General features: G+C 48.9%; 4 protein-coding genes across 7 annotated transcripts; 2 read left to right on the plus strand and 2 right to left on the minus strand.

Annotated features, from left to right (window-relative positions):
• Nucleotides 1–827: 827 nt before the first annotated feature.
• LOC108036397 (monocarboxylate transporter 3) lies at nt 828–11,716 on the plus strand. Its single transcript, XM_017112514.3, has 4 exons — nt 828–923; nt 1,391–1,532; nt 8,162–10,046; nt 10,547–11,716. Exons 3-4 carry the CDS (start codon nt 8,165–8,167, stop codon nt 10,699–10,701), a joined length of 2,037 nt encoding a protein of 678 aa, XP_016968003.1. The 5' UTR covers nt 828–923; nt 1,391–1,532; nt 8,162–8,164; the 3' UTR covers nt 10,702–11,716.
• On the minus strand, nt 11,707–16,835 carry LOC108036396 (dynamin-like 120 kDa protein, mitochondrial). Of its 4 annotated transcripts, none has more exons than XM_017112511.2 (14): nt 16,690–16,835; nt 16,282–16,579; nt 16,076–16,211; nt 15,804–15,920; nt 15,628–15,702; nt 14,978–15,567; nt 14,548–14,921; nt 14,326–14,490; nt 14,082–14,260; nt 12,841–13,313; nt 12,416–12,534; nt 12,268–12,352; nt 11,996–12,200; nt 11,707–11,928 (listed from the first exon to the last, which is right to left on the minus strand). In XM_017112511.2, the coding sequence occupies exons 1-14, from the start codon at nt 16,716–16,718 to the stop codon at nt 11,864–11,866; spliced, it is 2,910 nt and encodes a 969-aa protein (XP_016968000.1). In that variant the 5' UTR covers nt 16,719–16,835; the 3' UTR covers nt 11,707–11,863. The 4 variants fall into 4 exon arrangements, with proteins under 4 accessions (XP_016968000.1, XP_016967999.1, XP_016968002.1 ...); XM_017112510.2 differs by having other exon boundaries at nt 14,073–14,260; XM_017112513.2 differs by lacking the exon at nt 15,804–15,920.
• Nucleotides 16,836–17,255: 420 nt separating this feature from the next.
• On the minus strand, nt 17,256–21,146 carry LOC108036608 (SNF-related serine/threonine-protein kinase). Its single transcript, XM_017112869.3, has 9 exons — nt 20,917–21,146; nt 20,379–20,650; nt 20,088–20,306; nt 19,835–20,010; nt 19,407–19,773; nt 19,219–19,347; nt 19,037–19,163; nt 18,317–18,979; nt 17,256–18,255 (listed from the first exon to the last, which is right to left on the minus strand). Exons 2-9 carry the CDS (start codon nt 20,582–20,584, stop codon nt 17,548–17,550), a joined length of 2,595 nt encoding a protein of 864 aa, XP_016968358.1. The 5' UTR covers nt 20,585–20,650; nt 20,917–21,146; the 3' UTR covers nt 17,256–17,547.
• A 335-nt stretch (nt 21,147–21,481) lies between these two features.
• LOC108036528 (ubiquitin carboxyl-terminal hydrolase 20) lies at nt 21,482–25,363 on the plus strand. The gene is made up of 5 exons (XM_017112746.3): nt 21,482–21,780; nt 21,878–22,256; nt 22,316–23,120; nt 23,188–24,572; nt 24,687–25,363. Exons 1-5 carry the CDS (start codon nt 21,697–21,699, stop codon nt 25,001–25,003), a joined length of 2,970 nt encoding a protein of 989 aa, XP_016968235.1. The 5' UTR covers nt 21,482–21,696; the 3' UTR covers nt 25,004–25,363.
• The last annotated feature ends 124 nt before the right edge of the window (nt 25,364–25,487 follow it).

The raw sequence follows: 25,487 nt of genomic DNA on the forward strand, positions 1-25,487 counted from the left end.
GTTTTCTTCGGGCCATTAGTAAGCAGAAAGCCGGTAACCTGCTGACGAGCAAACAGAAGTCCCAAACTCCTCGGCCCCGTGGTGAATGAGCCCCATTCACATTTTCGAGTTTATCTCCTTGGTAGTGGAAAAAGCCAAAGGCCCACACACTAATAGAAATAGCCACAGCACGAGGGCAAACACACACGAGTTATCCAACTCTTGATATTGCTCGGGAACACGATATATGCACGGGTGTTGTGTATTCATGTGTAGTTTCTTTTTCTCCGGAAAAAGTCGAGTCCCAAAAAAGAAAGAGAACCGCCGGGGCAAACACTCCCAAAAACCCGAAAAACGAAACAAAAAGGCAGAAACGGAGGCAAAGTCAACAGCAACAGCCACAGCAATAGAAATACCAAGAGCAACAGCAACTAGTTGCTGCTTCACATTGCGTATACGACGGAGGGTTCTCGAGCCATTCGGACGGAGAAGAGCGATGGAGTATCTGTGTGTGGGTGCCAACTCAAGATGCCGGCAGCTCTCGCAGGCTCTTCTCTCTGGCCAAAGCCACTCCCGCGGCTTGGGCTTCCCATAGCCATCAGATCTGATGGGTGAGGATCAGATCCCTGGGAGTCCATTCAGAATTAGCCGCAGTCCGGGACAACAACATGCACACACTGGCAGCTCGGCACACACAGATACACACGCACACCAGCAGCGTGTTGCTGCCGTGCCGTTGGTGTTGCTGCTGTGTTGGTGTTGCTGCTGCTGCTGCTGCTGCCGTGCTGCTTTCTGCTGCGCGGTTTATACTGCCAACACATTCTGATTTCCCTCAGTTATCTTTAGTCCGCCGCGTCGTTCGCATCGTTCATGAGGGCATTGCGATCAGGCCTGCCCAGCGGAAGCCGCAACTGAGTGTTTCGAAAACAGGCAAAGCGAATAAAGTAAAGGCAAACAGCACATTCGAAACGATTCGAATCGAATCGAATCGGAAACGTATTCCCGAATCGCGAAGAAAGCAAAGGCAACAGCAGCAGCAACAGCAGCAACAGCAACATCGGCGCAGGAACGAGCACTATAGTCGCGCGCACTTTTTATATGCTCCGCATACGTACACACCACATATATGCGCTGTATTTACTGCTCTCCACTCGGCCCCGTTCCGCGCCGATCCGATCCGTTCTGCCCCCCGACCAAACGGCCATACCGACTATATAAACATATGTACAATCAGATACTGATAAATATATGCTAGAAGTATTTTTAAGCGTGTTTTGCTTCGCCTCTCGGCGATCCCGCTTCCTCGTTGCCGCTGCCGTTGACTTTTAACTTTCGCTTTTACTGTGTCGGCAGACGCGTTCGATTGCTTTCGCTTTCTCACACCCCTCACCAAAAAACAAATTCTTTGCAGCGCGCCAAAAATAAGAGCAGAAGTTGCCACCAAAAATAATCCCCATAGTCGACTGCAACACGCCGCAACGCAACGCATCGTCAAGCCAAGCGACGCAACGCCAGCAACATCGACGCCAGCAACGCGACACATCCAGAAATTGGTAAGCCAACAACTGCCAGAGCCCAAAGTTCTCACTCCCCTCCGTCTTGACTGGGCTCAAAACGGGTTTTGGCCAAAAACACACGGCCAACGAATGAAACAAAACGCAACGCAACGCAGCGACATGCGGCAAAACTTCGAGCGGCGGGTTTGAAAAATTAACCATGTTCCCACTTTACACTCGGTGGCCAACAGGGAAGCGGCCAGGGAATGGGTAAAGACCCCGGCACCATCGATACCAGGAAAAAAGGGGCAGCGGCAAACGGCTTGCGAGTCGCAATTTGCAACCGTCTTTGTTGCTTTGTTTTCCTCCCTGAACTTGAACAAAGAACGAAATCAGCTTACGTTAGATCGATACTAACTAAGCCCGTGTTGCGGCTCCCAGGCCGAGAATCAATCGGGTTCCACACCAAAAACGTGATCTGATTCATTCATCACTTGAAAATCATTTCAAAAGTACATCTTTCGAAAAATGAAGGTTTTTTGAAATACCCAAAAAGGCTTAGTACGAAAGAAGTTCTAAGTTCTGAAGCTCTATTCAGATTTTCCTAAAAACAGGATTACATTGCTCATAAGGTTTTTAGATTGTATTGGGATTTTTTGAATTTATTGTATCTTTTACTTATAAATTCTTTAAAACACATATATTTTTCTTTGATATTTTATTAGCTTTAAAGTGCAAACCTAAAAAGGGCTATTCAATTTCAATTTGTTAATTGAAATAACTCAAACCAGTTATACAAATATAAATTGAACACTCAATATCCAGTTAGAATACACACAGTGACAGTGGAGTGCAGAGTATCTGACAGATACCAGGTTTCTATTTGCACCTGCTGCCTATGCAAATGCAGATACATTTTACCCACTCTGGCCATCATTATCCGCACATTAATTATGGCCAGCAATTTGGCATGCAAATCGGCCGGTTAGCTGGGCTTTATCTGCGATCCCAGTTGATCCATTCCAAGCCAAAGCGAGCGGACACGCCTTTCGCCGCGCGATGAGTCAGCCACAGATTGGTTTTTTTGGCATTTGCCCAAGGCTCTCCTTTGGGCCTGCGCGTGGCTTTTGTTGCGTTTTATCTTACAACCGGTTGCCGGCAAAAAGCAAACAAAACAAGCCGCAAGCCAAGTGTTAATGGCAGATCCCACAGCTGTCGAGCGCTGTCAGAAGGCCCAATCCGAAGACAAATCCAAGTCCAAATCGAAATCGAAAACGATAATGTGCTAGCCAGCAAGCCAAGTCAAACATCCATATTCATATCAATGGGCCGTGACGCGCGTTGGAAGCATTAGAACTGCAAGATGCCAATGACCCAATTCGCCCCACTCCACCACTAATTGCCCTGCCTTGGCAGTTAATCAAGCCGCAGTCGAATCGGTATCTGTCAGTCTGGCAAACTACTTTTCAATAATTTTCGGTTAATTAGGAGTTGGCTTGCGAAAAATAGAAATCTGAAATTCACCTGAGGCAGCCAGCAAACATGTTTTCTGCATTCACAATGGCCCCCTCAGTCATTGCCAAATAATTGGGGTTCTCTCAGCACTGGCCTGAAGAATTCGCGAGACGGGGGTTTCCAATTCTTCGCCACGGCCGAGTGCGCATGCGTGCAGACGGCGGTTCGGAAAGTCCACGCCCAGAGCCAAAGAATCTCGAATATCGCGCGCCGCGAGCTGTGGAAATTTTCCCTTAACACGGACCGATAATCGGCCTGTAAATATTTACAGCAGATTAAGCCAATTTTAGACTGCAGTTGCAGTTTGTTTGTTTCCTTGATTTGCTTATCAGATCGGCGTCGAAAACAAAAACAACAAGCTGCTCTTTTGGCGCCAATGTCGGGGTCGAAGTGCTTCGAATCGACTCGAATGGGATCGGGAAACCGTATCAGTTTGCTTAGCAGCCCGATTCGGGGTCGAGTTGAGTCGATTCGAGCTGGATTGGCTGCGATGGAGGCAGTGCTCGGGGCGGAGAGATGTGGAATGTGGAAACTGGGGCTGCGTCATGAGGCAATGACATCTGTAGAGTCGGGAAATGACTGACGCGGCCACGTGCAGATAACCCAATAAGTAAACATTTGAATGCCCCAGCCAGCTAACGCTCAAATCACGACTTTTCCCGATTCCGATTCCCCCACTCTCGATTTTCAATTAGAAATAATTGCGCTACTTGCACTTATTTTCCATGATTTGAACATGTTAATTGATTACGATGCTCTACTTCCGACAACAAAAAAAACAACAAAAGGAGGACCCAGAGCAGAGACCCCGGCGACCATTGATCGCTCCACTAATTGTCGCGGCCTTTGTTCGTGCCGATGATAGTGGTCTGTGGTCTTTGGTCGGGTTCTGGTTCGGTTTCTTGTTCTGGCACTGGCTCTGGCTCTGTCGCTGGTCAACACCATCTGTGAAAACAAGAGAAAGAGCAGCTGATAGTGCCCCGCATAAGATTGCTAATTGTGTCAGACGCTGGCTGACGAAAAGAAACTTCCTTCAAAGCACAACTAAATCGCGCGTTTGGATTACTGGGCACCATGCGTAATACTGCCAAGCCGCCCCGGGTGAGAGGCCGAGCAATGAACTTGAGGTGGCAGCTGCCCCCGAGTGTTTGCACTGCCATCCGGAATGAGGCCAACCTGAAGTGGCGACACGAGTGCGGAGTTGCTCCCCCTCCGGAGAAAGTCATTTGCGGATGCGATCTGATCCGGTGACGAAGTATTTTTGGACATCTTCAGTTGACTTCTGGGGGTGTACTTTAGCTGAAATACTTGTATCACTTATTCTGCAGTTGTTTCGTTAATTTCTTGGTATGTTAGGGAAATCTCTGGAGATTTTGAATACATTGAGTTCTTAAAACCCAAATTCTTATATCTTGAGTCTCGTAGGGCACAGATTATAAAATAAAACTTTTTGTTTTGCTGATCAGTCATATATTATTCGTTTTAACTCCAGCATAAGCTGGGTTCATTAAATATTTATATTTTTTTCAACATAAAATGGCGATCGTTCATCACAATTTACTTGGTGTTTCACTTCCCTCTTTAGAAGAGAAAATAGTTCTTACTGTTAGAAATATAAAATATTATGAGTCAATAGAGATGGTTTTTTGCAAACGAATGCTTAAAATTTATTGATGAGTTTTTTTCTACATATTCTTTATACATAGGGATGAATATTTAAAAAATAAATAAAATATATCTCGACTATAATGGCCTCAAAAATGAATATTTAAATCGAATTTTTCACCGCTCTCTGACGTTAGATCTCATAGATTTAGAGCACACCTCAGTCGGTGTTCCCGAGGCCAACATATTGGTTTTACTGCAACCTCTCGGCGGGACGCGCCTTCTAGGGCTCTCGCTCCATTTTGGGGCCGGCTTAGCTAATTAATATTTTGAGCATCAAGTCGTTTAACGATTGCTTCACTTGTACCTACAAATTGAGGCGCTGAGAACCTGTCCGAGACACCGATACCACGAATCCCCCCGTGCAACACCGGCGGCTCGGACTATCTAAATGGGTCTGAACGCACAAAAAAGAGGCAGGGGGAGTGGAAGGTGGGAAGTGGGGCCCCGAGAAGGACGCCCGGACGAAGACCAAGAACCGGACGCCCACAGTTGCATGTTATAAATAACAGAGCCATGTACTACATGCGACATATGTGTGCAATGCCGAGGGAGACGGTCGCAGATAGAGATACAAACTACTTGTAGATACATGTGCACGCTTAAGGAAATCGGACGGCGGGCAGGAAAACATCTTGAGAAGTCGCCGTCTGCGTCTGCGTTTTCGTCTGGTCGGGTTTGGGAGCCTTCCCTCCTGGCAGACCCCTCTCTGGCGCTCGGCTTCTGGCCATATGTGTTTACCTATAACATTTATTAATTCAATCGACGGGCATCAATTTAAGCGCTGTCAACGGTCACAATTGCCACTGACAAGTGTTGGCGAACTCCGCCCCCTGGCTCTGCTAAAAAAGCGAATGATGGATGGGGGCTGTTTGCTCGCAGCGGGATTAGCTTACAAAAAGCTGGCGGGCAGGAGGTCGGACTCGGAGGCCACGGAGGCCGCAGGAGCCGCCGTGTCACATTATCCGCCGCTTGTGGGGCCAAACCCACCGGGAGACAAACAAAACAGAGAACATGAAAGTTAGATTTGCCTAGTTCAAAGATGGGATACTCTTACCCAAAATCCACAGGAATGGATTACGGATATATGTGTAGGAAACTGCACAATATTCACTTCACCTTTTGGGGTAAAAATTGTATTCATCAGATTATAAGTAACTTTATGTTACTTTATATTCACAGAAAGCTATTATGACTATATGAATTCCATAGGCTCAATTGATATTGGGATAAAAAGTAAATAAATATGATATAGATCTATAGGAATCTTAAGTAAAAGTTTTATATCTTTAACCCTTAAGCTCAGATGTTTAAGCACATTCAAGAATAGTTTCATGAATCCATAACTGAAATCCCCAAGACCCTTAAAATAGTTAATAAGCCCGTTAAAGCGGGCCACCAAGACCCTATCTGGGTGCGTCCTCCAGCCAATTTGTAGCCCTAAGATGTCTTCGCTTTCGATATTGTGGTCACAATATGGGATCGGGGCAACAAGTAAATGCTAATGTCTATTTATACTTCTGCTGTTGGCCCTTGCTGTTGCAAGTCAGTTACGCGGAGGCACTTGACGGGCTTCCTTCGATGGGTTCCCGGCTCTTGATTCTCGATTCTTGATTCTCGATTCTGGGTTCTTGGTTCTGCCTGTTTGGGCCCGACTGCCAGCACTTCGCCGGGCCGCCGACGTGGTCATTTGGGCATGAAAATGAAAACAAAATCTGAAATACGAGCCCGCGTGTCGAAGAGGGGGACCCCTCCAACCCCGATGGGGCGAGTATTATGTTATTGTATTTGGATGGCCCCAACACTTTCGATTGCACAATAAACAATAAGCCATCGAGACCCTTGTACTATCGGTGCGCTTGGTCTTTATGGGATCCCATAAATTCGCACGGTCAATGATATAGCCGAAATTCGGCCATAAAGGAAATGAAATTATCAAAACTGGGCCCCGTCACGTGGTGGACGTGGAGGTGGCGTTGCCAGGTACGGATCGCCATATCTGGCCGCCGTATAAGCCGTATAGAGGTGCTATTCGGTTAAGCCGTTGCCGGGCCACGAAAATCCCATCATGATAAGGCCCAAATCTGGCGAAATAATCAATTAATTTATGGAACTCGGGCGCTACGGCCGGGAAACTAGGAGCCGGCGATTATCAGTCAGTTAACCGGCTGTATCTCTGACTAATGATGAAATCTCGGCACCCGCAAATCCCTGCCATTTGCAGTCTCACATGGTTATCAGCTTAGACTGTCTGAGCCTGTTTGCCAAGATCTAACGGGGGGGATCAGCGTGGGTTTAGTTACAAAAGATGGCATCTTATCTCGCCTCAGGCTTTTATGACTATTACGGCGGAGTCCATGCTTCCATGTAAGCATCAGCGCCACGGTAGTCATGAGGTTGTTAGATTCTATTGCCAGAGGCCCCTCGGCAGATCAGATTAGATAAGGGCAACAAAGCTGGCTAAATGACCAAGGCCAAGAGTTTGTTAGCCGAAAGATGTGGACAAACAAGAGAAGCAATAAAAAAAAGAAGGCAAAATCCCCAGCACACTTTGTATTCTTTGAATATTGTCGGGTTGAAAGACTGCTCCCCGGCCAAATGGAAGAACCATTTCGGATATATAATTGCAAATTCCATTTGCTGTTTGTGGCATGCCAAGACAATCGTTGACGCACTCTTGGCCCTGGCATTGGTCATTCCTGACGTTTGACAATCCACCACTGAACACCCACTGAACACCACCTGCCACAGCACCACCCACCTCCCAACGATCACCACCCCCCGTCAGTGCCATCTGCCGATTGACGTCGATGTGATAAACAGATAAACAGCAAAAAGCCTTTCACACCACGCACCTTTCGCAGATATCCCACAGATACATATGTATAGACGAGGGGAAGTAGGTAGTACTTGAGGTCTTGAAATCGAATATGAGATTATGAAATGCTTTTTAATATTTAGAATGAATTTGCTCAATCTGTTTACCATTTATAAAAGGGGCCAAGCGTAAATAGCGTCTCTTTTCTATCTCATAAATAAAGCTTCGTATTTTCTATATTCCTGCTGGGAGCAGTATAATTTTAATATTTATTAACTTAACGTATGGTATTCCTTTATGGATTAGTTTCCGAAGTACCCACTGGAGTTAAAACGAACTAGGACCCAACACTTTGATGTTTTCTTAAAGAACTTCTCATTGAATAAAAACCTCTATGGAATATGGTCTTACGCATTTCATTTGGATGTTCCTTGCTATTTACTAATCTAAATCCTGATTAACCCGCACTGACCCTACTATGCTGACCGCCTCTGTAGCAGTTCAGGTGCAGGCTGCTATCGCGGGGCACGTGACACTTAAAAATAGACTTTTCCATGCAAAATGGTGGAAGCCATGGGGGCGTATGCGCAATGTGAAGGCCACACGGTTTGGGTAAATACTTGCGTAACCCTCGAACCGATCTCGAGTGCGTCCGTACTGACAGATTCCAACCCCTTCCTCTTTCCAGAAAATGGCCACGCAACAGACCAAGTCGCAGGACGAGCTGGCCTCCCATAACGTGGTTTCCAAGCAGCCGGACAACATCAAGGAGGAGAACGAGAATGAGGAGGAGATCGATGAGGCCGCAGTGGTGGTCCCGCCGGACAGCGGCTGGGCCTGGGTGGTGATGGTGGCCTCCTTTCTCTGCTGCACTGTGATCGACGGCATCGTCTTCTGCTCCGGCCTCATGCAGCAGAACCTAATGGATGACTTCTCAGTAAGCAGGCCCTACGCGTCACTGGTCTCATCGCTGCTCAGTGGATGCTACCTGATGGCCGGACCCTTTGTTAGTGCCCTGGCCAATCGGTACGGCTTCCGGCCGGTCACGATCACGGGAGCCATCTTCGCTTCCGTGTGCTTTGGCCTTTCGTACTTCGCCCCCAGCGTGGAGGTGCTCTTACTGGTCTACGGCATCCTCGGCGGCATTGGCTTCTGCATGGTCTACATCCCGGCCGTGGTGATCATTGGCTTTTACTTTGAGAAGTGGCGTGCCCTGGCAACGGGTGTGGCCATGTGCGGCTCCGGCGTGGGCACCTTTGTGTTCGCCCCACTGACCAAGAAGCTGTTGGAGAACGGCTGGCGAACCACGGTGGCCGTCCAGGCAGTCATTGTGCTGTCCTGCGCGATCTTCGGCCTCACCTTCCGACCCATCCAGCCGATCACGCTGTCGGTGACCAACGAGGAGGGCGACGAACAGGAGAAGACCAAGCTCAATGGCCATGGCAACACGGTAGCCCCCACGCCCCAGCTGCACCAGGCGGCCTTCACGAAGCCCCTGCCCGAGGGGCGGTTTGCCTACTCGATGCCCAACTCTGCCCACAACACCTACATGGGCGCTTCCCAGCGCAACCACTATCCCACCGCCCAGGAGATCTTCAAGGGCATGAACCTCGAGCGTCGTCCCTCCGGCACCGCCCAGGGCAGCAAGGGCACGGAGCTTAAGCAGCTGAGGAAGTCGCAGCCCACCACGCCCAACGGGGACCCGCAGCAGCTGACCTTCAACCTGCACAAGGAGCTGACCACCGTGGGCGAGAACGAGGAGGAGGCCGAGAACGACAACCTGTTGGAGACGGAGGCCAAGCCAGTGACCATCCAGGCGCGCCGACACACGGTCTCCGGACGCAGACCGCAGGACATTGGCAAGCGATCCGCTGCCGCCGCCCACGAGGCACACCACGGACAGACTCACTCCTCATCTAGACCCATGTACCGAGACGATATTTTCTTCTCCGGCTCGTTGACCAGGATCCCCCAGTACCAGTCGCAAACCTCGCTGGCCTACCACATGTCCGTGACCCGCCTGCCCACCAAGCAGGACATGCTGGAGGATCGCCAGAAGGGATGCCGCATCTGCCCGGAGGCAGTCCGCCGCACACTATCCACCATGCTGGACACCTCGTTGCTCAAGTCGCCCGCCTTCATGTGCCTCTCCTTCAGCGGCTTCCTCACCATGATGGGCTTCTTTGTGCCCTTCTCCTTCCTGGTGAGTCGCGCCGTCAACGCGGGCATGGACGAGGGAACAGCCCTTGGAGTGCTGTCCGGCATTGGCGTGGTGAACACCATCGCTAGGATCGTGTGCGGATCAATCAGCTCCTTCCCCGCCATTAAGCCCCTGTGGCTGAACAACTTCGCCCTGACCGCCGGCGGCATCGCTACCATCTTCAGCGGTGTGGTTATCAACACCGCCTCCCAGTGGACCTTCGCCGTTTTCTTCGGCATCTGCATTGCCTGCTTCTCGGCCCTGCGATCCCTGATTGCCGTGGATCTGATAGGTCTGGAGAAGCTGACGAACGCCTATGGATTCCTTATGTTGTTCCAGGGTGTGGCGGCCACCGTCGGCAGTCCGATTGCAGGTGAGTGTACCTCAGGAATGGAAATGGTGTGGGTCACCTTTGTAAGGAGCTAGAAGAGAGAATGTTGAGAAGGCAATATAGGAAAGTGAGAAAGTAAAAGAGTGTCCTAGTTTTCCTACAACCGTTTCGGGGTCACCAAATTCTGTAATCCCAACTTTTGCTGTTCAAAGTCGGGGTCACCACCTGAACGCATTCGCAAGTTCTTCATTTAATATGCTAAATTATAAAAACATGTATGTAGTTATGCAAGGTGAGCCCAAAAAGCCTAATTTCCTTTTCTTCAATATTTACTGTTTTTCAGTTGGGGTCACCTAACTCCGTCATGCCCACATTTTGCATCTTTTTTTTTTAAAAGCTTACTCTTTTTGAGTTGGGGTCACCAAATCACACTTATCAGGAAATTATTACTCAAATTATAAAAGTTGAAGAGAGGGAGAGCTCAGAGTAGGGATGCGATTCCAGAAGAGACTTGATGGAACGTTTTATTTGTGAATCCACAGGTATCCTCTACGAATGGACAGAAAGCTATAACGCGGCCTTCTACTTCGCCGGCGGTCTGATTCTGCTCTCGGCATTTCTGTGCTACCCGCTCACCTGGGTCAGCCAGTGGGAGCAGCGTCGCAACGAGAAGCTCACCCCCCTGCCTGCGGCCTAGAGAGCCGCGAAGATGAAGATCGGAGCAAAGGAAGACCTGCCGGACAGCCTGAACACCTTGTCGTCGCAGCCACATCGATTTCGGATGGCACATTCGCTCTTTGGCAGCCCCGATTGTCAATCACTCATGTCGATGGAGACCCATATCCCGCTCCCGATACCGATTCCTAATCCGGAGGGAAGCGAGTGCGGAAGCGTGTTCCGAGTACTTAATACGTTAAGATAAGACTAATCGTAATGTTGTGCCTTCAGCGATATCGAGAGCCTATCACCACAAACAACACACACCAACCACACCACACCGTACCCCAAAGCGAGTGTAAAATATGTTTCTATAAGCTTTAGTGGAGGAGCCCAGAGCTGGAGTAGAATTTAGCAGATAGGCTAAGCGGAGCATCGGATTGGAGAGGAGGAGAGAAGAACCGAACACATTATTAATATTATTATGATAGCCGTAAGCAGCTGAGCACATGGCTTTGGCTGGGCCACAAGTCGACTGCCAAGTTAGGAATCGTTTGTTGAGTTATGTATTTAACAAGATAGGGAACGAGCATTTGTTTACCCCCTAAGAGTTATGATACTGCACCGTCTCGACGGACTTGTTACATAGCTAGCTAGATATACGTTTATCAATCAATCAACTGAAGACGCGGCCAGGCGCTCGGGCGGGGTTAATGCACCCGTCTTCACCGTGGGATTAGCCGATCGTGGACGAAACGAAACAAATAAACAATCGGCCACGCGATGAGGCATCTGGTGCAAGTGCTGTGCTCTTATGCAAACAGATTTATATATATTATTACACGATACAAATACAGAAAAACAAAACACACGGACCGCTACATACTCAGCACGTTGGGTGCGTTTCGCGTTTACGTTTATCAACTACAATTACATTAAAACAGATTGAATGAACGATTTATATTACATTTAAATTAATGAGTTTACATTGCATTGCATGCGACATAAGGTTACACTTCATCAACAATAAAGACGATTTCAATAATACGAACTAACGATCTATTGGTTTATTACTTTCGGAGCACAAAGTAAGCTTAACTAAGGGGCTCAAGCGTGACTATGAACAAACATTTGAAATGTGGTCTTAAGCTATCCAGTTAAATAAGTAACGCCTCGGGTGTGGTGTCTTTGGTCATGGCACACTACTTTTCCTGATTCAGTGAATTGATGAACTCCTCCAGTTTCTCTTGGATCTGTCGCACTTTGACTGTTCGAATTGAGTTAAATTAATTAAATGGGCGCCAAACTCAATTAGCCAATTTGGGCAAACTCACTTAGTTCCTCGGCCAGCAGCACGCGCTTGCCGGTGAGCAGGTAACCCTTCTTCTCCTCGTCGTCGCTGAACTCGTCCAGCACCGCTTTGATCTCCTTGTCCAGACGCCGCGCCTCCCGATTGATCACCTGCTGCCGCAGCGCGTTGCCCGTTATCTTGATTACCTGCTGGATGCGCCAGAAGAGCACGACGTCGCTGCAGGAGATCTGCAGGGGAATGCACCAACGAGGTTAAGTAAATTCGTTCAAATGGTGGCCTCGTTTGCCGACTCACCTCACACTCGGCCCCTTGCTGCGTGTAGAGATAGTAGGCCTTGCGGCAATCCTTTGCTCTTTGCAATGCCTGCTGCAGGAAGTGTCTGCAAAAGGTACGATATAGTTGTCACTGATAAGAGTAAAAGGGCTCGGGCTAGGCCGCTCACTTTCTGTACACTGGGAACCACGTTTGCCTTATGTAGTCTGTGTCCACATCCACGTTATCACGCTGAAGGTTCTTGCGCACCGTCGTCAGCTCATCATGAGTCAGGGTGGGCAAATGTTTCTGGAATAAAAAATATTAACGTCTTATCATACAAATCACAATTAAACTTAGACATGATAGTTAATTAGAAATAAAATAAAACCACAACTAATCTATACTAATTGAAAATGGATTTAAATTACGTATCAATCAACTGCTGATTAATTTTAACACCGACAACGGTGACAATCATGTTTCAGGCGGAATTTTTTATAAATGACTGAACAATTTAAAGATGAAGAGATATAGCCTTAACAATTTTAAACGTATTTTTAAATTATAATTAAGTATCTATCTTTAAAAGACATCTGAAGCTTTTAATCCTACCGTATCGTTCTTGAGTATTTTGTCCAGTTCGTTCTTGACGCTTCGTCTCTTCTGCTGATCCTGCGTCAGGTACTGCCAGTGGGTGAAGCGTCGCAATTGGCCAGGGCCGAACATTTGTGCTAGCGTCTCCTCTGTCTGTACGAGCTTGGCATTCACCGACGTCTCCAGGAACTTGACCGCCGAATCCCACTCCTGCTTGTCGTGCACAAAGCGGTCCTCCAGCGTGTTCAGCTGAATCACGCGCAGCATGTCAATGGCCTTGTCCTCCCAGCTGTGCCGGCGAATGGCCTCGTCCACCACCGCGGCCTTCAGCTGATCGAAGATGCCGTCGTGATCCTGCGTCTTCTTTGAACGCTCCATCAGCGAGATGAACTCCGACTGCAGTGCCTCCCAACCAGCCTCCACCGATTTGGCGGGCAGTGCCTGCTCCGCCCACTGGCGCAGCTTGATATCCACCATCGTGTTGAAGGAATCTATAAAGAGCACAATCATTGTTCCGAATTAGTTAAGCCAAATTAGTAGGGCACACAAATGCGGGGGAATGGTAAACAAAGCCACATAACACTCAAATGCCTAAGTCGAAAACTGCAATTTGATTCAATTAGACATTGATTTGGCTGAATTCATTGAGCAAATTAACGGATCTGTCATAAAATGCAAAATAAACACCCGCCGAGCGGGCCAAACGTGTTTGTCGGCAATAAATCGATGATATCGCATTCATTTCTGTACTGTGCCCATTAACCAAAATCTGGTTTCGTTACAGGTGATCGTAAATCTTCGCTTATAACACTTTCCGGCACATGACTGGGGCGCAGAACCTGTGACGCTCCCGCCGACTTAGTCACTCTATTTTCGGGGCAAAGGCGAACGGTGTTAATGGAGTCGAAATCGTCCGCCGGGAAGTACACACATTAAATTTACACTCATGATTCAATTGGTTAGGCTGCAGGAGGCTTAAACCGGTTTAGAAATCTTCCACGCATGTGATCCCTTTGCACGGGAATTCCAAAAGAAACGCAAATGCGGGCCATGATAAATGCAAAATTAAACAAAACATTTTAACGACACGACTTTTACAGCGAGACACGTGAAATTCGAGGCAGGTGCTTTCCCTCCGAAAGCTACACACAATGACGAAGCACAGGGTTGGCGATTGGATGGACGTGCCCCCATCGATGACGTCGGCGAAGTCTGCTTACAACCTACAACTTAGCACTACAAAATATTACTTTGAGAACCTGACTGAGCGGCGGGCAGGTAGATGGTTTCAAACACATAGTTGGAAAGCTTCTCCCACAGCTTAGTGTTAAGAGCGTCGTCCCACTTTTTAGCGGAGATTTGCGAGAGCGTCACCACCTCGTCCAGTATCTCGCCCTTGGCCTTGTCGAACAGCTCGTCGCGGCCAGACTCGCGTAACCTGAAATTGGATTAGATATCATATGTTAAAAAGCTATCATTTTATTTTTACATGCATTCACCGACCTTGGGAAGTTGTTCTTCCATTCGGTTTCCAGGTTGAATCTGGTCGCCTTAAATGCATCAGCCTGCTGCTCAATGGTTTCCCGCACCATCTTCCAGAAGCGATCCGAGACCGCCAAACTCAGATTCCGGCTGGTCACCTGGTGGGGCATGATAACTCCGCGCCGACTAAGTATGGAGACAGGTAAACTTTGGCACTTGGCATCACGTCCTCTTTATACTCACTGGAAGAGCTTTGAGTTCTTGAAGAAGTCCTCCTCGTACTGCCGTATGGCGTCGATGCTGTCATCCTTCCGTCCACGACCCGTCACGACGGCATAGTAACCCAAAGCCTTCATGGGAAAGAGTTTGCCGGAAAGGATCTTCCTTATCCTGTCTGGATCGGCGAGCTCCTCGGCCAGGTCCACCTTGGTGAGCACAAAAATGGTGCGTCGTCCCAAGGGATCGCACTGCATGACCAAATCGGTGACATTACTGCGCTCGGCATCCACGGATCCATCCTGAATGCAGAGAATGATCGCGTTCGGATTGCTCATGTAATGCTTGGTCATCTGGTGGATGGAATCTTTGGTGTCCGAAGCCATGTCCACAGTCATTGTCTAAAATAAAATCATTAGTGTACGTTTTTATCATTTAGTCATATCATTTTAGTTACCGAAATAATGCCTGGCAGATCCACTAGAACCATGCGTTGCAGCCCGGGTCCCTTGACCGTCATAGCAATCACTTCATTGCTCACAGTTTTGCCACCTCGCACAGAGGCCTTCATGCGGAACTCCACATCTCGGCGCAGATCTTGCAGATCAGACTCCTTGGTCAAGTCGTATTCCCGATCGGAGTCGCGGAACTGAGCCACATGGTAGGGTCCTTCGGCCAGAGTGACTTTGACTGGGGCTCGCGTCATCATCTCTCCACTGCCGCGGGGAAAGATGCGAGCCTTGGCAATGGATTCCAGCACGGAAGTCTTACCGCTGCTCTGATCCCCCACCACCACAACGCGGGGCAGGTGATCGGCCATGGTGTAGCCCGTATCGTAGCCGGAGAGCTCGTCCAGAACCTCTGAGTACATGTCGATCAAGGATTTTTTGATCTTCTTCGCCGTGGTCTTTTTGTTTGTCTTGAGGATGAGATATTGCTGACGCAGCTCGCGATTCTCCTTCTCCATCTTCTCCAGTTCCTTTTGGTACTTGATCTGCACGTTCATGATCTCCGTCTGCAGTGTCTCCACCTGGCTCTGCAGTTTCTCTGCGGGAATAACAAGTGGATTAGGTGGTAACTCCTTTTCTAAGGTGGCATGAAACCTACCGTACTTCTTGCGACTTTCGTCGGTCGAGATGCCCAAAGCGGCCACTGTTGTCTTGGCCTTCAGGTCATCCTTAGCTGCAACAGAAGTTAGGAATGAGTCTCGATTGCGGTGGACAGGGTTCTCTCACTTTAAATTGGCCCAACGTTGGGAGACTGTGTGTTTATGTGTAACCTACTTTCGACAATCTGAACTCCTTGATAGTCGGCCGCCTCGATTGCATCGTCCAGACGACTGTCGAACCAGTTGCGCCATTCCGACAACTTATCCTCGCCCAGCTGCTTGAGCTTTGGATCTACAAGCAAACGCCCCAATAACATCAGTATCATTCAGTGCGAAAAATCAATCAAAACGAAGATTTCAATGCGATTCAGACCAAGGCTTATGACCATTTAAAGTGAGAGAGAGATGTGCAGAAAGGGCGAGGGAGTTGCGTTTGGGGACACTCACCCACATCGATGGCGTTCTTCACCAGGGAGCCGACCTCGATGAGATTCCGGGAGAACTGGCTCCATCGCTCGCCCTGCGGCATGGCGTCCTCCAGCCACTTGAAGTCCGGCAGGCCATCCTTCCAGTCCTCGTATTTCTGGGGAAAGCAGATCATACCGACTGGGTTCTCAACTCTGCATTGTAGTTATATAACTTGCGAAACTCACTTTGCTCAGGGACACGCCCCCGCCAATGGCGCCGCCCAGGACGAGGTAGCGCAGCTTGAGGGCTCCCCGCAGGATGCGCACCACCAGCATCCCGTAGCCACGCGATGGAGGAGGCATCTGCCAACCCCTCGCCGGATTGCCGGAGAGAAGGAATTCCTCGTGGCGACTGCCATTGGAGCTCGAACTGCCCGTTCCATGGTCCTGCGAACGGCGCGGGTGGCTGGTGATGCTACAGAGCGTGGAATGGTTACAGCAGGCGACCTTGGTGGAGTAGACAACAGCTTTTCTCGCGGTGCGCCTGGCGGATAGAAGCGAAACACATCGAAATGAGAGATGCGGCGATGACGAAATCGTGCCAAAAATGGGAGGTAAATCTTTGCCCCAGCCGCTTTTACGACGGATCCTTACCTGTAGGTATTCTGATAGATGCGCAACATGATTGCTGGTCAGGATTACAGTTTCCACTCAGTTTACTGTGTTTATTTACGGGTATTAATAAATTTTCCTGCCGCAAAATTACATTACGATACCGGGGCTGTGTGACCAGAGTTGGATCAGCTGGTCTGCAAAGTTGGGCAGGGTACGAGTTTAGTACCTAGGTTGGGTACAAAGTAAACATATTTACTTATCTACATGGGTAAGTTTACATTAAATGTAGAGAATGCATATTGGACAATTGGAAATAATAAATAAGTTAGTACTCACCTAAAAGAAATAAATGTAAAACTTAAATAATAAACTATTAAAAACAAAATGGACTACTTTTTTAAGTTACTTCAGGTCATGCTATTTATTTCCTTGAATGCATATTTTACTCTACATCTAGTGAATGTAAGTAAAATCAATTGGCTAAGGTATGCACACACTGACAAAGGGCGCCAATATTTAAAATGCATCGCAAACATTACGAGAAACCCACAAAAACCATCCAACTTGCCTTCCGCTTCCTAGCCAAGAAAGTAATCACTCCTTCGTCCAATGTCATATGGGCATTAATGTATTTCACTAAATATTGCATTGAGTGATTAGACTTACAAGTATACATAAATTAATATATTTAGAATAATTTAAGCGTAATGACGACGACAGACAAAACAATTACGCTACCACTAAATTTAAATATTCTCGCGCGCTTTCCTATATACGGGGGATAACGTTGACGTTTATACGTTTTAATTAATACATGCATATTTTCTACGTAGTTCGCTTAACCGAGTTTTTTCTTTAATATTTAGAATGCACTTTGCAATGAAGTAACTGTGTCTATTAAGAGAAGTTCATCACGGGAAAGTATTTTCCCAGCCGTCGGATTTTCTTCATGGTGACAAAGCATTTAGAGCCGGTAACGTGTATTGCTTTGGTAAGGCTTTTATCCTCCAAAATCAAGTCGATCTGCTCGATTGAGTTCAGATTATAAATATCTTTTGGTGTTTCGTTGGACTTCTTGCTGCTGGCTTTCTGGCTGCTGATGTGCATGATGTTCTGGGTGTGATTGTGGTTGGTGTTGCTGTTGGTGTGGTTGTGATTGAAGTTCCTACTAAGACTGGTATTGTTATTAAAATATTGCTCTTGTTGAAGCGTAGCTTTGGCTGCATTCAAAGTGTTCATGATTTGGTCCGTGGCATCTGCGGCGTCTGCCTCCTCGTCGTACTCTTCCTTGGTTTCGGCAACGGAGAATGTGCTAGTGTTCAGGCTGTGTAGGGAATACCTATGGTCGATATGTTGGGTGGACGAGGAGGATGAGGATGCAGCCTCGCTCTCCGCGAAGCAGCGGTGTCGCATCTCGTACTCCTGAGCCTCTGTAATGCGGTCCAGCGACTGGCTCTCGCGAATGCGCCGCCTTCTGTTCGAAGAGTGCCCTCCTGATGTGTCCTGCTGCTTCTCAGCGTGGGAATGCTTGTCCACATGATCCTTGTGCTGCTTTCGGGTTTTTTGCGTGTGAGATTTGCGATTTTCATCGGATTTATTATTTGGCTAGGAAGATGATAAGTTTTTAATAACGTTTCTAGTAATGACTCGGCAATAAAAACCTCACCTCTTTATACTGCGATTGTCCTTCTTTTTTGCCACTTACAGATCCGCTCTTCGAGATAAAATTGCTCGCACCGCTGGCAGATCCGGGTGGCGGATATAGCTGATCCTGCGAGTCGCTGGAATCGTCGTGCGAGTCCCGCCGATGCATGCGAAATCGTACCGGCGTGTCGCCCACGAACTTGTTGATTTTTTTCTTGTTGCGCGTCTTGGTGTCATCGTCGGAAGCCTCGGAGCTGCTGCAAGATGGCGTTCGAATCTTGTTCAGTTTTGTGCGTCGATGCGTGAGCACCGGATTCTTGCTATTGCTCGGGAGCGGCTTTAGCTTGCCAATCTCCAGCTCCTTGAGGCCACTGAGTGTGTCCTCGTCTATCTTGGATCCCTTCTCCATCTGCTTGAGCTTTTGGGCCAGAGTCGCATCCACCGAGACGACAATCTTTGTCCGCGAATGGCTGGGCATTCCGCTATTTGCAACCAGGTCTCCTCGTGCTTGATTTCCGGGCTCAGAGCTGGAACGCTCGTGCACTGACCTGCAAAAGACGGCATCAGAGTGTGTCTCGCGCCGCGTTGACGTGACCTTCAATTCGTTGCCTATGCCCGAGCACTCTGTTGCAGACTCCTCCTCGTCCTCCTCACGCACAATGCTGCACTTGCGAGTGCGCTTGTCCTGTTAAATGCTTTAATTAGATTGTCTGCACTTAAAGTGGACTACTAATTAACTTACCGGCTTGCCATCGTCGTTGGCGAACTGCGTTGCTGGAGTAACGTTAATGCTGATGGGTACACCTCCTTTGGGGGCTTCTGTAGGACTTGGTTTCTCAGGCACAGGCTTGCGACTCACGTCTCCCACTCTGAGAAATAAATTCACAAGTTACGACTGAAATTTATTTGCCATTCTAAACTCACTTTATGCTGGGATCATTGTTGAGAAGCCTCTGCTTTTGGGCCTGCTCTTCTCGTCGCCGTCGCAGACGTAATTCCGCCAGCAAAAAATACGTGGCTGTTATATGATTGTACTTGTTCTTGTCGAGAGCTCTGCAATGACGTCACATGGGGTCAGCCAGAAATAATTGGTTTAACTTTTGTACACTCACTGCAGTATCTCTTCCTTGGACGCAATATTTCCGTTTATCATTTTCTGTATGATAAAGGCGTGATCCTCTTCACCCAGCTGCTCGCGGCTGACCAAAGGCAGAAAGTGCTCCGTGGCGGAGGTAGTGGAATCGGGCTCGTCGATGGGCTTTAGCCAGGCGGAGGACGCAATCTCCTCCACGGTCGCCCGTTTCTTGGGATCCCGCACCAACATCGAAGCAATCAGATTCCGACAATCGGTGGACACATGCGAGGGCACCGTGTACTTGCAGTCCATGATCATGGTCAGGGTTTCTGAGTCGTTGGCCTTCTCAAAAGGCGCCTGCCCGCAGACCAGCATGTACAGGATGACTCCCAGGGACCAAATGTCTTGGGGGGATCAATGGGATTGTTAATAATGGGTTATAAGAAATATTTTAGAATGACATACCAACTGCAGGCGCATCGTATGAGTCGCCCAGCAGAATCTCCGGAGCAGAATAGGCCAAGCTGCCGCAAAATGTCTCCAGCTTCTGCCCAGGCAAGAACTTGTTGCTGAACCCAAAATCGGTAAGCTTGACCAGGCCCAGTTTTTCGAAAAAAACCACATTCTCCGGCTTCAGGTCCCTGGAAATTCGAAGCGAAGTTACGTAAATCAGTGATCGACACACCACGGCGTATTATCAGTTGGAGCGGGCTCTCACCTGTGAACCACGTGCAGCTGATGACAGTACGTGATAGCACGTAGGATTTGGCGGAAGTATTTGCGGGCCAGCTCCTCGCTGAGCCCGGAGTCGTGCTTCATTATGTAATCGTACAGATCCCCGCCGTCGCCCAGCTCCAAGACCAAGTACAGCTTTGTCTGGGTGTCGATAACCTCGTACAGTCGCACGACATTTGGGTGCTGAACCAGTTTCATGCATCTGGGGAGGATTAGCAGGGCAGTGGTTTAGTTAAAGGTTTTTTGTTTTGGATTTCTATTTATCCGCTCTCACCGCACTTCCTGGAACAGATGCGCCTTGGACACCTCGTCCAACTTGGTCTTGTCCACCACCTTGACCGCCACCTTGGCCCCGGTGAACACATGCCGGGCCAACTTGACCACGGCAAAGTGTCCGGATCCCAGGGTCTCCTCCAGATCGTAGAGCCCGGCGATCTTGCCGTCGCTCACCCCACCAACGGGCTGCGTCTCCAGCGTCATGACGGCTCCTTGGCACTGTTCCAACGGGCTGCGTGTTGGGCCCAACTATCCGCGATTAGCTGAAAACTATAATTATAGAAGTCTATCATTTGGGGCGCACGGGATGTTTCGCTGGGTAAGTGCTGCTTCATGAACGGAGATTGATGTAATAGGTGGTGGTCTGAATGGCGCACGGAGCAGCTCAGCCCGCAGAGGCATGTGCTCGCTCTCCTCGCCTGCTGCCCATTAATGATTCACGCGGAAGTGTCCTTTTCATTTTCGGGTGCCCAGCAGGAGCCGTGCGATGGCAGGGCTGTTACACAAGGGGATGCGGAAAGGCAGGGCCGTTTTACCTTTTACAGCGGAGGGGAAGGCGAGTCTCCGCCAGCAGATGCAGTAAAAACTACGATGCACGACCCATTCCGGGATGGGAACGACTAAACCTGGCCTCTCACTGGCCGCTCGAACGTCTCGCACTGAACTCTTGGCCCTTATCACTCATGAAAACGCTTAGTTAGACTTTTTGTATACACATTTTCGACTATTTTCTGCGTTTTTTTTCTGAATCTGCAAGTGTGACCAAGGCTTGTAAACTAGAGATGGCACGCCTGTAGGGCACGGAATGCGATGTATCAGTATTTGTAGTTTTCGTATTTTTTTGATCACTTGTAAGTTTAATATTTACTTATATTAAACCAAAACCGATACTGTCTCAAAAAATATGTTTTGAAATATAAAAAAAGTTCGGAAAAACATTTTGTACTTATTATTTTTCTTAATATAGTTTAATATGGTTTTAAAAAAAATTGTCTTGAATATTTAATGAAAATCAACTCTCTCAAGAATTTTGTGACTCAAACTAAAAAAATTTTAAATCAAATATCTGATAGTGCTCGAAACTCGTAGATAGCTTGTAGAATTGAGTCTCTTAAGGTAGCTTACTAAATAAATAAAGAATAGTAGGTGAAGAAATATCACATACCCGGGTGCATCGTGGTATTCCACTTTGGTCACATCTCCACGAATACCAAAAATACCAGCGGAAATCGCAAACGCCTTTTCCTCGGTCGTTCCAATCAAAATTCTCAATTAATATTTAAAAAAATAGAATTACAGGCAGCCAGAGAGCTATAATGAGTTTTAGTCCCAACCCAAATCAGAGCAATATACATGTAGAGCACCTCAACCGCACCGCAGACAGCGAGCAGGGCCACCAGGTAAGGCGGTGAGGCGGAATCCGCTCCAGGCAAACTGTCCCTTTCGTTGGCATTGTTTTGGACTCTATTACATGACTTTCGATTTTCTCCCGCACAGCTGGCGAACGGCTATGCCATGGGCGACCCAAGGAGCAGCCGGTGCCACGACAAACTCTTCAGCGGATCGCTTAAGTCGCTGGCCAGGAGAGAGGAGTCAAGCGTCAGTAGCAGTGGCAGTGGCGGTGCCAAGGACAAGAAAGCCAAGGGCTCGGGTACCGGGCTCGTCGGCCTCCAGAACATTGCCAACACATGCTACATGAACTCGGCCCTGCAGGCGCTTAGCAATCTGTCACCCATGACGCATTACTTCATCAACTGCAGCGACCTGGTGGAGTACATAGCGGAGCAGAGTGCGCGCCGCTGCAAGCCGGGTGGCTTGGCCAAGAGCTATCGCCGCCTGATGCAGGACATCTGGCAGGATGTCGATGATCCCAAAGGTTCTACCCCTACCTCATGCCCTTAACCTGGAGACCTACTAAAGATTGAGTTTTTGCAGATTTTATTGCCCCGCGTGGCATTCTGTACGGCATTCGCACGGTGCATCCCATGTTTCGGGGCTACCAGCAACACGACACCCAGGAGTTCTTGCGCTGCTTCATGGACCAGCTGCACGAGGAGCTTACGGAGCAGGTCTCGCTGATGCCACAGACACAAAGCCAGGCGCAGTCCCAGTCACAGACACAACAGCAGCAGCAGCAGGCCAGCGAAACAGACGACGACAACGAGGATGAGGCCGCCCCGGCTTCCTTGACGCCAGCGGCCTCGGAGAGTGAGTACGACACCTGCGAGAGCAGCATGTCGGAGCCATCGGCAGAGGTTCTCCTGAAGACCGAGTACTTTGTGACGCCCTGTCGGACAAACGGTTCGAACAGCGCCCTGCCAGAAGCTCACCCGGCGCACCAGCAGCACCCGCAGTTGCAGCACCAGCAGAAAAATTCATCCACCGCGGAACAGAAGCCCGTTGAGTCAGATCGCTCCATAATCAGCGACGTGTTCGACGGCAAGCTGCTGTCCTCCGTGCAGTGTTTGACCTGCGATCGCGTGTCCACGCGCGAAGAAACATTCCAGGACCTCTCGCTGCCCATTCCCAACCGCGATTTCCTCAACGTCCTGCACCAGACGCACAGCTTGAGCGTCCAGAGTCTAAATGCCGCCGAAACGTCAGCCAGGACCAGCGAGGGTTGGCTGGCCTGGATGTGGAACATGCTGCGCTCTTGGATCTACGGACCATCGGTGACGCTCTACGACTGCATGGCCAGTTTCTTTAGCGCAGACGAGTTGAAGGGGGACAACATGTACAGGTGAGACTAACCCGACTAACCCCTAAGATGTTAACGTAACGGAATCATCAATATTTGCTTTTTACAGCTGCGAGCGCTGCAACAAACTTCGCACGGGCATTAAGTACTCTCGCGTTCTCACTCTCCCCGAGGTTTTGTGCATACATCTTAAGCGATTTCGTCACGATCTGTCCTACAGCTCGAAGATATCGTCGGATGTTTATTTTCCGCTGGAGGGCTTCGATATGCGGCCCTACGTCCACAAGGACTGCAAAAACGAGGTGCCAATCTACAATCTGTCGTCGGTGATCTGCCACCATGGAACTGTGGGTGGCGGTCATTATACGTGCTATGCCCGCAATGCCCTCAACGGAAAATGGTACGAGTTCGATGATCAGTATGTGACGGAGGTGTCGCCGGAACTGGTTCAAGCATGTCAGGCGTATGTACTATTCTACCAGAAGCACAACCCCCAGATGCAGATAGTGCGTGATCAGGCGATGACTCTGTCCACTACCCATCCCCTGTGCGACTCGGACATTCAGTTTTATGTAACGCGGGAGTGGCTCTCAAGGCTGGCCACCTTCTCGGAACCGGGGCCGATAAACAACCAGGAGATGCTCTGCCCCCACGGTGGTATCTTACATTCCAAGGCGGACATAATCAGCCAGATTGCTGTGCCCATTTCCCAGCCACTGTGGGACTATCTCTATAGGAACTTTGGCGGTGGTCCAGCAGTGAACATAATCTTCGAGTGCGAGATCTGCAAGCGGGCGGCGGAAACTCTGTCCCGTCGGCAGCAATACGAACTTAACGAGTTCACGAAGTACAATGGGTTACAAAACGAGTTCGATTCAACCGCCATTTATGCGATCGCCATGCCCTGGCTGCGTTCCTGGCAGCAGTTTTCACGGGGAAAGACCCACAAGGACCCAGGACCGATTACCAACGAGGGAATCGCTGCTCCCACCGAAAATGGTTCGCTAAATGGAACTGCCACGGTGAGCTGCGTAAGACTGGGTTCCGATTACGCTCAACTTAATGCTCGCCTGTGGCGATTCCTTCATAACATCTATGGTGGTGGGCCGGAAATAATGCTCCGGCAGGCCCTCTCGGATGATGATGACGCCGAGGAGATAGAAATCATCGACCAGGACGACGAGTGCGATGATGATGAGGACCAGGAGGAAGACCAAATTGTGACAGCTAATTATCAAAACAATCATTCCGACACCGAAAGCAATCTGGGCCGTCACACAACTCCGAGTCCGAGTCCAAGTCTCAGTCCCAGTCCAAGTGCGACTGCCAAGCGTCAGTCGGCGGAGGCGGAGTCGGATCTGCGTCCAAATAGTCCGAAGTCCAAGCGCAGCAGGTCCAAAATTAAGGTGTCCGCCCTGCGTTTGAATATGCGGAAGAGAGGCAAGCGCAATCGCAGTGCTTTCAAGCAGCACGCCGAGATGTTTGGAGCCAAAGGTGGGTGATGGCATTAGCTCGAACCAAATATTTAAAGTAGTTAAATTAACAAAATTTTAGAGAGTTCTGTTCAGAATTTTTATCTTAAATGTGTTATTTTTTCATTGATTTCAGGAAACTATAATGCCCACACCAATGCCGATCCCCCAGTGACCGAAAATGGGGATAGAGAGAACGATAAGAACAAGGACACTGACAAGGACAAGGACAGAACTGTTGCATTTCCGAGCGAATACAGCTTACCCATTTCCATACCATTCCAAAGCGACAATTTCCAGGTAAACGGTGTGCACGAAAAGTCACGTGACAAGGGCAAACTGCGGAACCACTCCAGAAGCGGCGGCGCCGCTACCACCAAGGAGAACGTCACGCTGCAGAAGTTTGTGGCCCTGCGCGAAGCCAATGGGCCGAGCGACGAGACTGATATTTGATCGACGGTGTTAGAGGATCGAGGATTAGAAGGAGGAGGAGTGGAAGTAGGAGGCGCCAGTACCCTTGGCCAGAGTCGCAAAACGCCACCGCCCAAACGCAGGCCAAAATCCAAGTTTAGGCGGAAGCGAAAGCGTCAGTAGTAGTTTTATACCTCAGAGTTTTGTTGGGGTGGAGGCTATATAAATTATGTAAAAACTGTATTTATAAATTAATCGTATTGCTATATCCCCTACCCGGCGCCATACCAGTTATGTTATCCCTGCTGCTCCTGGCCAAGGGTCAGTTTGTACATATATATAGTATGGGAGTGCTTTAATCGGTGTAACGTTAGAGAATAAAGCGTAGAAATCCTGGTCAAACTGCGGGTTCTGTGAATCTAGGCTTTCAGCATGGCCCAGTTAGAAAAGAAAAAATCAATCTCTGTTTAAATTTCATTACGGTTAGGGTGGCCGCACAGCATTGGTCCACTCGAGAGCGTATTCG

The sequence above is a fragment of the Drosophila biarmipes genome, chromosome 2R (genome assembly GCF_025231255.1).
Source record: "Drosophila biarmipes strain raj3 chromosome 2R, RU_DBia_V1.1, whole genome shotgun sequence".
NCBI classification, from domain to species: Eukaryota; Metazoa; Arthropoda; class Insecta; order Diptera; family Drosophilidae; genus Drosophila; species Drosophila biarmipes.

Bases quoted from the DNA above. Each gene is read 5' to 3' on its own strand.
- LOC108036396 (XM_017112510.2), bottom strand. From the start codon at position 16,718: ATGTTGCGCATCTATCAGAATACCTACAG. The intron at 15,568-15,627 runs GTAGGTTTCATG...TTATTCCCGCAG, and splicing joins CGAAAGTCGCAAGAAGTACG to AGAAACTGCAGAGCCAGGTG. The intron at 12,201-12,267 runs GTGAGTCGGCAA...ATTCCCCTGCAG, and splicing joins AGCAAGGGGCCGAGTGTGAG to ATCTCCTGCAGCGACGTCGT.
- LOC108036608 (XM_017112869.3), bottom strand. From the start codon at position 20,584: ATGACGCTGGAGACGCAGCCCGTTGGTGGGGTGAGCGACGGCAAGATC. The intron at 20,011-20,087 runs GTGAGAGCCCGC...TCGAATTTCCAG, and splicing joins CAGCTGCACGTGGTTCACAG to GGACCTGAAGCCGGAGAATG. The intron at 19,164-19,218 runs GTGAGTTTAGAA...TTTATTTCTCAG, and splicing joins AACAATGATCCCAGCATAAA to AGTGGGAGACGTGAGTCGCA.
- LOC108036528 (XM_017112746.3), top strand. From the start codon at position 21,697: ATGAGTTTTAGTCCCAACCCAAATCAGAGCAATATACATGTAGAGCAC. The intron at 22,257-22,315 runs GTTCTACCCCTA...GAGTTTTTGCAG, and splicing joins GGATGTCGATGATCCCAAAG to ATTTTATTGCCCCGCGTGGC. The intron at 24,573-24,686 runs GTGGGTGATGGC...CATTGATTTCAG, and splicing joins CGAGATGTTTGGAGCCAAAG to GAAACTATAATGCCCACACC.
- LOC108036397 (XM_017112514.3), top strand. From the start codon at position 8,165: ATGGCCACGCAACAGACCAAGTCGCAGGACGAGCTGGCCTCCCATAAC. The intron at 10,047-10,546 runs GTGAGTGTACCT...GTGAATCCACAG, and splicing joins CGTCGGCAGTCCGATTGCAG to GTATCCTCTACGAATGGACA.